The following is a 14,341-nucleotide window of genomic DNA, read 5'->3' as shown; positions in this document are numbered from 1 at the left end:
CCACCCCCAGCGGCCCCCAGTGCATTAGGGACACCCCCTAGCAGCCCCCAGTGCAGTAGGGACACCCCCCAGCGGACCCCAGTGCAGTAGTGACACCCCCCAGTGCAGTAGTGACACCCCCCAGTGCAGTAGTGACACCCCCCAGTGCAGTAGTGACACCCCCCAGTGCAGTAGTGACACCCCCCAGCGGCCCCCAGTGCAGTAGTTTCACCCCCCCAGCGGCCCCCAGTGCAGTAGTGACACCCCCCAGCGGCCCCCAGTGCAGTAGTGACACCCCCCCAGCGGCCCCCAGTGCAGTAGTGACACCCCCCCAGCGGCCCCCAGTGCAGTAGTGACACCCCCCCAGCGGCCCCCAGTGCAGTAGTGACACCCCCCCCAGCGGCCCCCAGTGCAGTAGTGACACCCCCCCAGCGGCCCCCAGTGCAGTAGTGACACCCCCCAGCGGCCCCCCAGTGCAGTAGTGACACCCCCCAGCGGCCCCCCAGTGCAGTAGTGACACCCCCCAGCGGCCCCCCAGTGCAGTAGTGACGCCCCCCAGTGCAGTAGTGACACCCCCCACAGCGGCCCCACAGTGCCCCTCCTGAGACCCACATACTTACCACCTCCTCCTCCTCCTCCTGGAAGCTCAGCTCCTCTTCTGGTCAGCGATTGTCCCGGCATGCATATTAACTTTTTCTTACCCACTTCTGCCTCAATAGGTAATTCCCAGCAACTTGATTGGTTGTTTGGGTTGGCTGATTCACCAATCAGGTTGCTGGGAATTGCTGATTGCGGCAGAAGTGGGGAAGAAAGAGTTAATATGCTCCCGGCAAACACTCTGACTTAAGTGTACTGCCTGACGCCTCCCCCCCTCCTGGCGGAACCAAGGAGTAGGAGATGTCGGGGGAGGGGGATTCCAGCTGCAGACTGAAGTCAGTGTGTGCCGGGATCAGTGCGGCTAGCAGTGCCGTTTGTGAATGCTGGCAGGGGAGCCGCGGCCCCTGCTGGTATTCACAAGTGGTGAGCAGCCGATGGGGCGCGTGCCAGAAGGGAGGGCTCTGCGTGCCGCCTCTGGCACGCGTGCCATAGGTTCGCCACCACTGGTATAGTCTGACCATGTTACAGCACATATTACTTGGACAGCGTGTGCCTCGTCTGAAGCTCCTCGTAGTGAGCTCTCTCCTGGTGGATGCATAGCACCATTCACGGGCCCTTTCTGCTCCATCTCTGAGCATTCTGGATGCCGGGTCGTCCGTTAACGCTAGTCGCAGTTGAAGAGCTGCTTACGCCACTTTACACATGCGGCTGCTTATATTTTCCCACCCCCTTGGATACTGCTTTAGAATGCCTCAAGGTCTTGCTGTGTCCCCCAATGATACAGATGGGAAAACAAGAATTTTGTAGGAACTTGCCATAAAATCTTTTTCTTGTCCTGTTCATTGGGGGACACGGCACCCACCCAGTCTGGTATTAGGACTGTAACATATACTCCTCTTGGTTAGTGTGTCCTCGGTGCAGTCGCACGTGGTGGTACAAGAAGTTACAGTTCTTAAATATTGACATTATCATTAAATTATGACATTTAGAATGTGACTCAACTCACCATAGGTTCAAAATGAGTGGGAGCATCAGGCTTGTTTCCCTGGATCAGTGGGAGCACTCGGCTTGTTTTCCTGCAACAAGATGGTCCTATCTAGGGATGATGTGAGACAGTGACACCCGAAGTGTGTTCCTCATGTCCAGTCTACTCCGTAATCTCGTTTCTGCTGTTGTCATTGCAGAAAACCCAGTTTCACACAGGATGTTGGAAATGAAAGCAGCATTTTCAGTGCTTTTGTGGCAATTTCAGGATATTCTGCCTTGGCTTTAATCCAGAATGTTGGGAGATTTGAAGTCTCAGACATAATTTTAAGGCTACCATCATTTGCAATCTCAAGCAGTTGGTCTTCTTCAAGCACAGGCAAGGTCGATTCACCTGTCTTGTACACAGATGGGTTGCGAATCCATTCCTTCCTAGTTCGTGGGTCTTTTGTGGTTGGAAAGTAATGCTCAAACTCTACTGAAAGCTGAGGTAGGTGATCATGCACCAGCTGGGAAAATGAAGGCTCAGGCTCAGTCTCTTCCAAAATACTTGCTAATATTTGAAACATTTCAAATAACCCTGTTCTCACTCGCCGTCCCCGCACTTCCAGTTTAGCTTTGAATGCAGCAACTTTATCTTCTAACTTGAAGGCAGTTGTCATTCTCCCCTGACGTGACAGATTAAGTTCGTTCAACAAGTTGAATATGTCACACAAGTAAGCAAGTTTTGTGACCCATTCCTTACTACTGAAATGTGCTGCAAGTGGAGATTTTTTCTAAAAGAAATCTATGAAGCGGTTCTCGTAACTCAAAAACTCTGGCCAGTTCTCTACCTTTAGAAAGCCATCTGACTTCTGTGTGTAAGAGAAGACGTTTGTAATCTGCGTCCATCTCCTCACAGAGCTGCTCGAACAGACGTGAGTTAAGGGTGTGTGCTTTGATGTGATTAATAACTTTAATCACATCTTGCAAAACGCTGTTAAGTTCAGGTGACATTTTTCGGCTTGCCAGCATTTTTCTATGGATAACACAGTGCGTAGACTCGCATTCAGACACAACCTCTTTGACCCCAGTATTTAAACCAGAAAGCCATCCAGTCATGGCAGCTGCTCCGTCCATGCATATACCGACACAAAATGACCAGTGTAATTTTCCAAATGTAATCATCCAAAGACTTGAATAGTTCTGCCCCTGTGGTGGTGGCTGGCAACAATAATGCACATAACATATCCTCATGCACATCCTCTTGAAAAATATAATAATAATATAATTTTATTTGTATAGCGCCAACATATTCCGTAGCGCTTACAAAGACGGGAAATACAGAAAGACAAAAATTACAGAACCACGGTTACATAGTAATCAGTTGATGAAAACAATAGGGGTGAGGGTACTGCTCCAACAACAAAATCGGTATGACTGCAGGGGCAGTTGATGGTGGCTGACAAGGATTGCAGTCAGTAGGTCAGGGAGCATGTTATCAGGCGGAGTACAGAGGGGTTTGTTTAGGGAATGCGGTATGCCTCCCTGAAGAGATGCGTTTTTAGAGCACGCCTGAAGTTTTGTGAGTCCTGGATTACCCGGGTAGCCTTTGGTAGTGCGTTCCAGAGGACCGGTGCTGCTCTGGAGAAGTCTTGGAGGCGAGAATGAGAAGTCCGAATTAGAGGGAGGGATGGATTGAGATGAGGGAGGCAAAATAGGGTGGCGCTGTGCTGTGGAGGGCTTTGTGGATGAAGATAGTTTAAATTGAATTCTGTATTTAACGGGCAGCCAGTGCAGTGATCAGCACAAGGCAGAGGCATCCAAGTAGCGGCTGGACAGGAAGATGAGTCTGGCTGCAGCATTCAGGATGGATTGGAGAGGGTAGAGTCTGGTGCAGGGGAGGCTGATCAACAAGTTACAGTAATCGAGCCGAGAGTGGATGAGGGCAACAATAAGTGTTTTTAGTGTGTCTGCGGTGAGAAAAGAGCCGATTCTTGCGATGTTCTTGAGGTGCAGCTGACCTATTTGGGCAAGAGATTGGATGTAGGGGGTAAAGGAGAGATCCGTGTCGAATATGACCCCAAGGCAGTGGGCATGCTGTCTGGGAGTTATGGTGGCGCCACACACTGAGATGGAGATGTCAGGAGGAGGTCGGTTAGTGGAGGGTGGAAACACCAGCTGGTCAGTTTTAGAGCGGTTTAGTTTTAGGTAGAGAGAGGACATAGTGTTAGAGACAGCAGTCAGATAGTTGGTGATGTTTTGGAGGAAAGGTGCAGAGATGTCACAGAAAGAGGTGTATAGCTGGGTGTCGTCAGCGTAGAGGTGGTAGTGGAGGCCAAAAGTCCTGATGGTTTGTCTAATAGGGGCTGTGTAGATGGAGAAAAGGAGGGGAACGAGCCCTGGGGGACCCCAACAGCAAGGGGAAGAGGAGGGGAGTTAAAGCCAGCAAAGGAGATGCTGAATGAGCCGTCAGATAGGTAGGAGGAGAACCAGGAGATAGCAGTGTTCTTTAGGCCGATGGAGAGAAGCATACTAAGGTGGAGTTTGTGGTCAACAGTGTCGAATGTTGCGGAGAGGTCGAGGAGGATCAGTAGGGAGTAATGGCCCCTCAATTTGGCTGTCGGGAGGTCATTTGATACCCTTTTAAGGGCAGTTTCTGTCAAGTGTAGGGGTCAGAATCCAGACTGTAGGGGGGGTCGAGGCGAGAGTTCTCTGATACATTGGCTTACAAGACAAAATATATTGCGCATAAACAAGCATCATTGCCTTGTCAACGTCAGTAGACTCGTCAACCTGGATTGCGTACCATTGTGACGCATTAATCCTCTCTAACAATTGTACCTCAATGTCTTCTGCTATCTCATTAATTTGCCTAGTGACAGTGCTCGCTGAAAGAGGAACCTGTGCCACCTTTTTAGCTGGAGCCTCTCCTAAAAGTTCATGGCCAATGTCCTTAGCAGCAGGCAGGATCAACTCTACAGCAATAGTGAAGGGCTTCTTAGCCTTGGGAATGTGGTTAGCCACTAAGAATGATGCTCTCAGTGCAGACACACTTGTTGATGTGGTGGCCTTCAATAATTGCTTCTGTCCTTCGTGTTCACGTTTTTTTCTTTTAAAAAACTCCAAAGGCTTGTCTTTTGATGCAGGGTGCTTGGCCTGTAAGTGGTGAATCAGTTTTGAAGTCTTCATGGCCTCATTTGATAGCCGGTCGCCACATATCAGACAGAGTGGGCTTGGGGCCTGTGAATCGCCTGTTGTGATGAAGCCATAATTTAAGTAGGACTCATTGTATTTTCTTTTAAATGCAGCTTTATTTTTCTTAGCAATCATGGAGTCTTCATCTGTCTCATCATTGGGTCTTTTTCCCTTTTCAAAGAATCTCTCCAGAAATGTTTGTTTTTTACTCATTTTACAACAGTTTGAGGCAAGAGGTGTAGTGGGCCCCTAACGCTGAAGATGGCTACTGCTACTGATGACGGGCACTGCTGCTGATGATGACTGCTAATCTACTGTAGGTCTGCAAGAAGCATGGTCAAAAAAGAGTAACAGTATGTGGTTTGCAACCATGAAGAGACATGACAGTATAGCAACTATTTATTGCAATTATTGCGATGGCAGTATATGCCCCCCATCTGCCTGGCAGCACACACAGGGGGCAGTATATGCCCACCGCCTGCCTGGGGGATTCAGTCATTACAGCTAGGTGAAACTGGCTTTAATGAAGAAAATAAACCAGTTGGAGGATTTATGCAGAATATGTACTCAAACTACAAAGAGAAATCGACAAACAGAATACTGGAGATGGTGTGTCTTGATATAATTTCTACTTTGAAAAGTATTTATCATAATAAATTTTCTTTTAAATCAAAGTTCTTTTCAAAGTTATATAATTTTCATCTTTGTATGTACATATCCTGTACTAAGTAAGGGTCCATTTAGACACAGCGATTATCGCTCAAAATTCGCTCGTCTTCCAACTTTTGAGGATAATCATTGTATGCATTTACACGACAAGATGATCGCTCAAAATTCGCTCAAACGGCAGTTTGAGTGACAGTTTTGAGTGATCACTTTGCATAAGCTCTTAAGTAGCTAATTAGCTTATTAGTGTGTAAAGGCTGCTGCTGTATAAAGACGGAGACGGGACGGCTGTCTTCTTCATACAGCTGTTTGTGTGCAGAGTGCTGAGCTGGTATACAGTTGAGCACTCTGAGCTGCGGGGGTATACAGAAGATGAGCAGAGCCGCTTGTCTTTTGTATCCAGCTGTTTTCTTTTCTGAGCTTTCAGCTGGTATACAGCTGAGCGCTCAGTGTGGGGTATGCAGAAGACAAGCAGAGCCACTTGTCTTCTGCATATGGGACCTCACCTCGATAGCTCAGAGACAAAGCAGCTGTTTTGCATTTGCTGGTATCCTGCTGAGAAGTCATAGTGGGGTTCCAGCTGAAAGAATACTATCCATGTATAGCGCGATGTCCGGCTTCCATTGACTACAATGTAACATGCCACGGTTTCTTTCACGCTGCGGTATTCCGCAGCGTGAACATTGAGCTATTAGGTTCAATAGGACCTAATAGCTGTGGCATAACGCTGCAGATTTCCACCACATTTCACGCGGCAGAAATCCGGCCGTGGACACGTACAGCTCAGCTTGCCTCAGTAGAACGGATGTTATTAATATGCATAATTCACCAAATCAGATGTTCAGTGTGAAACTCTCGTGGATTTTAAAGTTTTCATTAAGCCTCTCTTAACTTCAGCCTGGCAGCATGCACAGGGGGCAGTAAATGCTCCCTGCCTGCCTGTTAGTATATACAGGGGACAATATATGCTCCCTGCCTGCCTGGCAGTACACACAGGGGACAATATATGTTCCCTGCCTGGCAGCACACACAGGGGGCCGTATATGCCCCTTGCCTGGCAGCACACACAGGGGGCAGTATATGCCCCCCCTTGCCTGCCTGGCAGAACACACAGGGGAGGGAAATGTGGCAGGATTACCTTGAAGCTCCTAATAGGAATTACAGATGATGCAGTTTTCCTGGTATTCAGCGCGGCGGCTGCTGCTGCTGGCACAGAGGCAGCTTTTCCTCCTACTTGCTCGCGGGACGCTCTGCTCTGTCTAGCGCCACAGTCCTCAGCGCTTCAAGGAGGACGCTTCAAGATGTTCAGTGTGAAACCCTGGTGGATTTTAAAGCTTTCATTAAGCCTTTCTTAACTTTAGCCTGGCAGCACGCACAGGGGCAGTATATGCTCCCTGCCTGCCTGGCAGCACACACAGGGGACAGTATATGTCCCCTGCTTGCCTGGCAGCACACACAGGGGACAGTATATGCCACCTGCTTGCCTGGCAGCACACACAGGGGACAGTATATTGCCCCCTGCTTGCCTGGCAACACACACAGGAGACAGTATATGCTCCCTGCCTGCCTGGCAGCACACACGGGAGGCAGTATATGCCCCCCGCTTGCCTGGCAGCACACACGGGGGGCAGTATATGCCCCCCGCTTGCCTGGCAGCACACACGGGGGGCAGTATATGCCCCCGCTTGCCTGGCAGCACACACGGGGGGCAGTATATGCCCCCCGCTTGCCTGGCAGCACACACAGGGGGCAGTATATGCCCCCCGCTTGCCTGGCAGCACACACAGGGGGCAGTATATGCCCCCCGCTTGCCTGGCAGCACACACAGGGGGCAGTTATATGCCCCCTGCTTGCCTGGCAGCACACACAGGGGGCAATATATGCCCCCGTTTTGCCTGGCAGCACACACAGAGGGCATTATATGCCTGCCGCTTGCCTGGCAGCTCACACAGGGGGCAGTATATGCCTGCCGCTTGCCTGGCAGCACACACGGGGGGGCAGTATATACCCCCGCTTGCCTGGCAGCACACACGGGGGGCAGTATATACCCCCGCTTGCCTGGCAGCACACACGGGGGGCAGTACATGCCCCCCGCTTGCCTGGCAGCACACACGGGGCAGTATATGCCCCCCGCTTGCCTGGCAGCACACACAGGGGGCAGTATATGCCCCCTGCTTGCCTGGCAGCACACACAGGGGGCAGTATATGCCCCCTGCTTGCCTGGCAGCACACACAGGGGGCAGTTATATGCCCCCTGCTTGCCTGGCAGCACACACGGGGCAATATATGCCCCCGTTTTGCCTGGCAGCACACACAGAGGGCATTATATGCCTGCCGCTTGCCTGGCAGCACACACAGGGGGCAGTATATGCCTGCCGCTTGCCTGGCAGCACACACAGGGGGCAGTATATGCCTGCCGCTTGCCTGGCAGCACACACAGGGGGCAGCATATGCCTGCCGCTTGCCTGGCAGCACACACAGGGGGCAGTATATGCCTGCCGCTTGCCTGGCAGCACACACGGGGGTAGTATATGCCTGCTGCTTGCCTGGCAGCACACACGGGGCAGAATATGCCCCCCGCTTGCCTGGTAGCACACACAGGGGGCAGTATAATATGCCCCCCCCCCGCTTGCCTGGCAGAACACACGGGAGAGGAATGTGGCAGGATAACCTTGATGCTCCTAACAGGTCTTCTGGTAAGCAGCGCGGCGGCTGCTGGCACAAAGGCGGCTCTTCCTCCTACTTGCTCGTGGGACGCTCTGCTCTGTCCAGCGCCACAGTCCTCAGCGCTTCAAGGAGGACGCTTCAAGATGTTCAGTGTGAAACCCTGGTGGATTTTAAAGCTTTCATTAAGCCTTTCTTAACTTCAGCCTGGCAGCACGCACAGGGGACAGTATATGTCCCCTGCTTGCCTGGCAGCACGCACAGGGGACAGTATATGTCCCCTGCTTGCCTGGCAGCACGCACAGGGGACAGTATATGTCCCCTGCTTGCCTGGCAGCACGCACAGGGGACAGTATATGTCCCCTGCTTGCCTGGCAGCACGCACAGGGGACAGTATATGTCCCCTGCTTGCCTGGCAGCACGCACAGGGGACAGTATATGTCCCCTGCTTGCCTGGCAGCACACACAGGGGACAGTATATGTCCCCTGCTTGCCTGGCAGCACACACAGGGGACAGTATATGTCCCCTGCTTGCCTGGCAGCACACACAGGGGACAGTATATGCCCCCTGCTTGCCTGGCAGCACACACAGGGGACAGTATATTGCCCCCTGCTTGCCTGGCAACACACAAAGGGGACAGTATATTGCCCCCTGCTTGCCTGGCAACACACAAAGGGGACAGTATATTGCCCCCTGCTTGCCTGGCAACACACACGGGAGACAGTATATGCTCCCTGCCTGCCTGGCAGCACACACGGGAGGCAGTATATGCCCCCGCTTGCCTGGCAGCACACACGGGAGGCAGTATATGCCCCCGCTTGCCTGGCAGCACACACGGGAGGCAGTATATGCCCCCGCTTGCCTGGCAGCACACACGGGGGGGAAGTATATGCCCCCCGCTTGCCTGGCAGCACACACGGGGGGCAGTATATGCCCCCCGCTTGCCTGGCAGCACACACGGGGCAGTATGTGCCCCCGCCTGCCTGGCAGCACACACGGGGCAGTATATGCCCCCGCCTGCCTGGCAGCACACACGGGGCAGTATATGCCCCCGCCTGCCTGGCAGCACACACGGGGCAGTATATGCCCCCGCTTGCCTGGCAGCACACACGGGGCAGTATATGCCCCCTGCTTGCCTGGCAGCACACACGGGGCAGTATATGCCCCCTGCTTGCCTGGCAGCACACACCGGGCAGTATATGCCCCCTGCTTGCCTGGCAGCACACACGGGGCAGTATATGCCCCCTGCTTGCCTGGCAGCACACACAGGGGGCAATATATGCCCCCGTCTTGCCTGGCAGCACACACAGGGGGCAATATATGCCCCCGTCTTGCCTGGCAGCACACACAGGGGGCAATATATGCCCCCGTCTTGCCTGGCAGCACACACAGGGGGCAATATATGCCCCCGTCTTGCCTGGCAGCACACACAGGGGGCAATATATGCCCCCGTCTTGCCTGGCAGCACACACAGGGGGCAATATATGCCCCCGTCTTGCCTGGCAGCACACACAGGGGGCAATATATGCCCCCGTCTTGCCTGGCAGCACACACAGGGGGCAGCATATGCCTGCCGCTTGCCTGGCAGCACACACAGGGGGCAGTATATGCCTGCCGCTTGCCTGGCAGCACACACAGGGGGCAGTATATGCCTGCCGCTTGCCTGGCAGCACACACAGGGGGTAGTATATGATAGGATAGTATAATATGCCCCCCCCCCCTTGCCTGTCAGAACACACGGGAGAGGAATGTGGCAGGATAACCTTGAAGCTCCTAACAGGTCTCAGCGCGGCGGCTGCTGGCACAGAGGCGGCTCTTCCTCCTACTTGCTCATGGGACGCTCTGCTCTGTCTGGCGCCGCAGTCCTCAGCACTTCAAGGAGGGCGCCTTGTGATTGGTCGCGGCGTGCTGCTTCCACACAAGCAAGGACCATAGCGGGTTAGTGTGAGAGAGCAGAGCGCTGGTTGCTCCAGTTAAGCTTACAGTTAACTAAAATCTCCAAATCCTTTTCCATGTCAGTGTTGGCAAGTGGTTTCTCATTTAGTACAATTTTAGAGCTCTTAACAGATACAGATTATGGTTTCTTTATTTTTTTTTTACAGTATTCTTTAACTCCTTCCCGCTCCTGGACGTACCTGGTACGTCATGGCAGCCTGGTACTTCCCGCAACATGACGTACCTGGTACGTCCTGGAGATAGCACGGGATCACATGTGATCCCGCGCTATCCCGCAGCGGGAGCCGGCTGTCAGTCACAGCCGGCGTCCCGCTCCAACAGCGGGGGGACATCGGAGATGCACCCGCCGCTGTTAACCCCTTCCCTGCCGCGATCTAAGTAGATCGCGGCAGGGAAAGAGTTCACAGAGGGATCGCGATCCCTGTGTGTCTCCGGCCGGAACTCGCGATGTTATCGCGAGAGCCCGGCCTGTCACCATGGCAACAGGACGCCAGACACTGGCGTCCTGTATTGCCTGTGCCTATAATCGCTGTACAAGCGATAAGGCATGGCAGAGCAGTAGCTCTGCCATGCCTTATGACAGCGATCATAGGCACAGTGATGTAAGTCCCTCAGAGGGACTCAAATAGTATAAAAAAAAAGAAAAGAAAAGTGTAAAAAAAAGAAAAATGTAAAAAAAAAAAATGTAAAAAACCCCTTTTTTATGCTTTTTCTAATATTAGCATAAAAAAAGGGAAAAAAAACTAAAACCCCACATATTGGGTATTGACGCGTCCGTAACGACGTGTACAAAAAGTTGAACACGCTTTTTATTTTGTACGACAAAAAGCGTTAAAAAAAACACTAAAAAACAGAGGCAAAATGCTAATTTTTAGCATTTTGCCTCACAAAAAATGCAATAAAAGTGATCAAAAAAGCCGTACAGGTACAGAACCCCGGCACAGCTAGCCAGAATATACCCGCGGACTCCGGACGCCTGCTGGAGATGTCAGGGCGGGAGGGGAGATCTCACCCACATTTGGTGGTCCTGCCCTCTGGTTATGCCCCTGTGGCAAGAAATCACAAATCTTTACAATGCAATCTACAAAGACAATGTGGCCCTGACGCCCGAGGCGGCCCTGTTGTCCATAGTCCGGGGACCTATTTCTAAATCAAAAAAAAGCGTCTTCAGATTTTTCCTGATAGCCATGAGACAGAATATACCAAGACTCTGGAAGACAACTTTGTCTCCCACGAGGACCTCTTGGCTGGAAATCATGGATAACATTTGCCACATGGAGGACCTGGGTGCCGCAGACAAAGGAAACTCCCCAAAATACTATGCCGCCTGGACGGCCTGGATTGTGTTCAGAAATTCCCCTGACCTAAAGACATGGCTTCTTACAGGCGCACTACCCTCTTAATCTAAAATAGATGCTCCATTGTCACGCAACTTCTGGAATCCGATACGGGGCACAGGTCGCTGACAGCCGTCCCCCTCCCCCCCTCTTCGTTACATCCCCTAAACCCCTACCCCTTGCCTTTCCTCACTCCCCCCCCCATCTTATATTTCTGTTACTACCAGTGTTTTCACAATGTTGCAACACCAATTTTACCAGGCAGTAGCCTTAGTTATAAAGCTTCCGGTCCGTTGGCGGCAGCGTTCGGTGGGGCTGGCACAAAGGTTGGCTCACCCTGCCTCTCGGCCACCACACCCTGTCCAACAGGCTGCCCAATTTTCTGCACTGTATCGCAACTCTTTGCCATTTTGTTGATGATGTAACATGTTTCTTATTATAAAATCAATAAATACATTTTGAACCAAAAAAGCCGTACATTTCCCAAAATGGTACCAATAAAAACTACAGCTCGTCTCGCAAAAAATAAGCCCTTAAAGAGCTCCGTACATAGAAAAATAAAAAAGTTACAGGACTTTGAATGCAGCTATAGAGAAAAAAAAAAGATTTCCAAAAAAAGGGGGTTTTATTGCAAAAAAGTGTAAAAACCTAAAAAACATATAACAATTTTGGTATCGTTGTTACCGTACCGACCCGCAGAAAAATTTTAGTGTGTCATTTATGCTGCATGATTAACGCTGTAAAAAAAAAAAAAAAAATCTATGGCAGAATTGATGCGTTTTCTCTCCCTGTTATCATTAAAAAATAAAAATAAAAAATTTACGATATTGTCTATATACCCAAAAGTGGCACCGATAAAAACTACAGATCGCCACGCAAAAAACAAGCCCTTACACGGCCGCGTCCACGGAAAAATAAAAAAGTTATGGCTTTTGAAAAATGGAGATGGAAAAATACCAAAAAATCGCTTGGTCCTCAACGCCAAAATAGGCCATGTCATTAAGGGGTTAAATATGCTTACAGATGCAAATGTGTTAGTGGTACCTGTATTAGAAAAACATGGACACACATTATTGTATAATTTTAATCTTGATCATCACGCTAAAAATTGCAAATATAATCTAAAAATTACATTTGTGATCTGAAGATACTAGACTTTGTTTTGAACATGACTTCATCCAGGTTTGCTTCCTAGATACTGTTCCATGGATACTTTTCTAAACCTATTTTAATTTTTCTGTAACAGAACAATCCAATCCCAAAAATAATGAAGACAAACCTGGGCTTTTTCGTTGATTTGTTTTTCCTTTCTTCCATCTCCCCAGTCGCCGGCTGATATCTCCCGGAAGATTCATGCAGGTGATGAAGTGATACAGGTTAACCACCAGACTGTGGTAAGCTAAGTTAAATTATATTTAATCAGTTGCACTATAATTTTAGCAAATAAAAATTATCAAAAAATTCTCGCAGGACCAAAAAAAAACTACAGTAGTAGAAAATAACATATACATGATTAATGTATGCTGTATGGCAGCACCCATAGGCCACCTCCCTCAACTGTCATGGTGTCTGAAGCAGTAGTGGAAAAAATAATAATGGATAGAGTGGACCACAGGGCAACAGTCCACCAATTAAAGAGTAGGAAGAAATCCAGTCCTAGCAATTCAATAACAGTAAGGGGATCAAGTCCTCCATTTGATGTAGGAAAGAGAAGAAAGTGAAAGATTTTAGGAAGAAAGAATAATGGGATAGAGAGGTGAAAAAATAGGGGGGAGGTGTTAACATGTTAAGTTTTAGAGTCCAACCAAAGTCACTAGCAATCCAAAGAGCCTGCACGAAACATTCAGGGGTCCAGGAAACAGACTTCTAGAAGAACAAGTTCTGAAACTCTGTAGAGGACTCAAAGTCTATCTATGGCTGCCACACTAATAAACTTTTGTCTTTTTCCCTTGAGTGTTCCCCACACATTTGGCATAGGTGTGACATTTTCTGTTGCCATGCAGACATGGAGGGGATTTAAGTAGTTCGCCAATGTCGTGTATGATTGCCTGAGTGGCTGCCAGACCAAATCAAAGCCCTTTTTCGGTTAACCAATTGAACCGGGAAGTTTAGAAGGAAGAGCAACTTGTGGAGTGTTACTTATCGTCTTCCGGCTTATTGAATTATATATGGAAAATATTTTGTCCCCAAAAAGTTTAATCATGTTAAAATTCCACCAAACGTATTATGGTGCCTGTATCGGGTCCACAGCGCCAACATGTATCCGAAAAACATAGTGTGGAAATGAGTTTGGTATCTGTACTACCTCGTCAGAATTTTATAGTTTGTTGTTTTTTTTTGCCTGAGTAGCGCAGGCCGCGCAAATGCTGTCCCCTGATATATCTATACCTAGTTATTAGAGCGCCCCCATTCTGTGAGATTTCCATTTCAAGGTCCTGTTCCTACGCCCACTTAAAACTGGGGCCCGTGGTACATGATTCCTGAATCAGTAAGTCATATATGAGAGATAATAAGTGTGTTTGAGGGGACTCCAAAGAAAACTTTTTTTCAAAAGGTGCTAGTGTAGACCTGAAGGAACATCTGCTCCTACGAGTAGCAAGGAAGGGTCTCTGTTGGTATTATTCTAACCAAGACAGATTAGGTAAAATTCATGTCTAAGTTCTTGAAAAGATGAGTCTGAAGAGCCACCAAGTATATGATAGGCCCGTGAGTCTTCATGCATTCTCCTGTCCCAATAAAAGTTTACGAGCATTACTAGGTGCAAATGCTGGGTTGAAGAATAAGGGTGTGAGTGAGTTATCCTCTCGGGATAGGATTTGTTTACATACCCTTGAGTCCCAGAGCCCTAGCGTCCACATCATAAGGAAATTCCGGGAAAGAGTCTTGGCCCTATCGTTTGGTCGTATCCAAAGAAGTAATTTTATAGGGATTGAGCAGTCTATTTGTTCCAGTGTCATCCATTTTTTATTAAATGTGGGGG

At 49.7% G+C, this 14,341-nt stretch overlaps 1 protein-coding gene across 3 annotated transcripts in view; it reads left to right on the top strand.

The window, feature by feature from the left end:
- CNKSR3 (CNKSR family member 3) overlaps positions 1 to 14,341 on the top strand; it is a 225,828-nt gene that overhangs the window by 170,545 nt on the left and 40,942 nt on the right. For 2 of the 3 annotated variants that reach the window (XM_066596054.1, XM_066596056.1), the window contains one exon: positions 12,687 to 12,755. The exons of the other annotated variant lie outside the window; for it this stretch is intronic. In XM_066596054.1, coding sequence (XP_066452151.1) covers positions 12,687 to 12,755 — 69 coding nt within the window. The remainder of the gene's footprint in view (positions 1 to 12,686; positions 12,756 to 14,341) is intronic. 3 annotated transcript variants of the gene reach the window in all.

This window comes from Eleutherodactylus coqui, chromosome 3 (assembly GCF_035609145.1).
Source record: "Eleutherodactylus coqui strain aEleCoq1 chromosome 3, aEleCoq1.hap1, whole genome shotgun sequence".
Taxonomy (NCBI): domain Eukaryota; kingdom Metazoa; phylum Chordata; class Amphibia; order Anura; family Eleutherodactylidae; genus Eleutherodactylus; species Eleutherodactylus coqui.
This window is presented reverse-complemented; position numbering and strand designations above follow the sequence as displayed.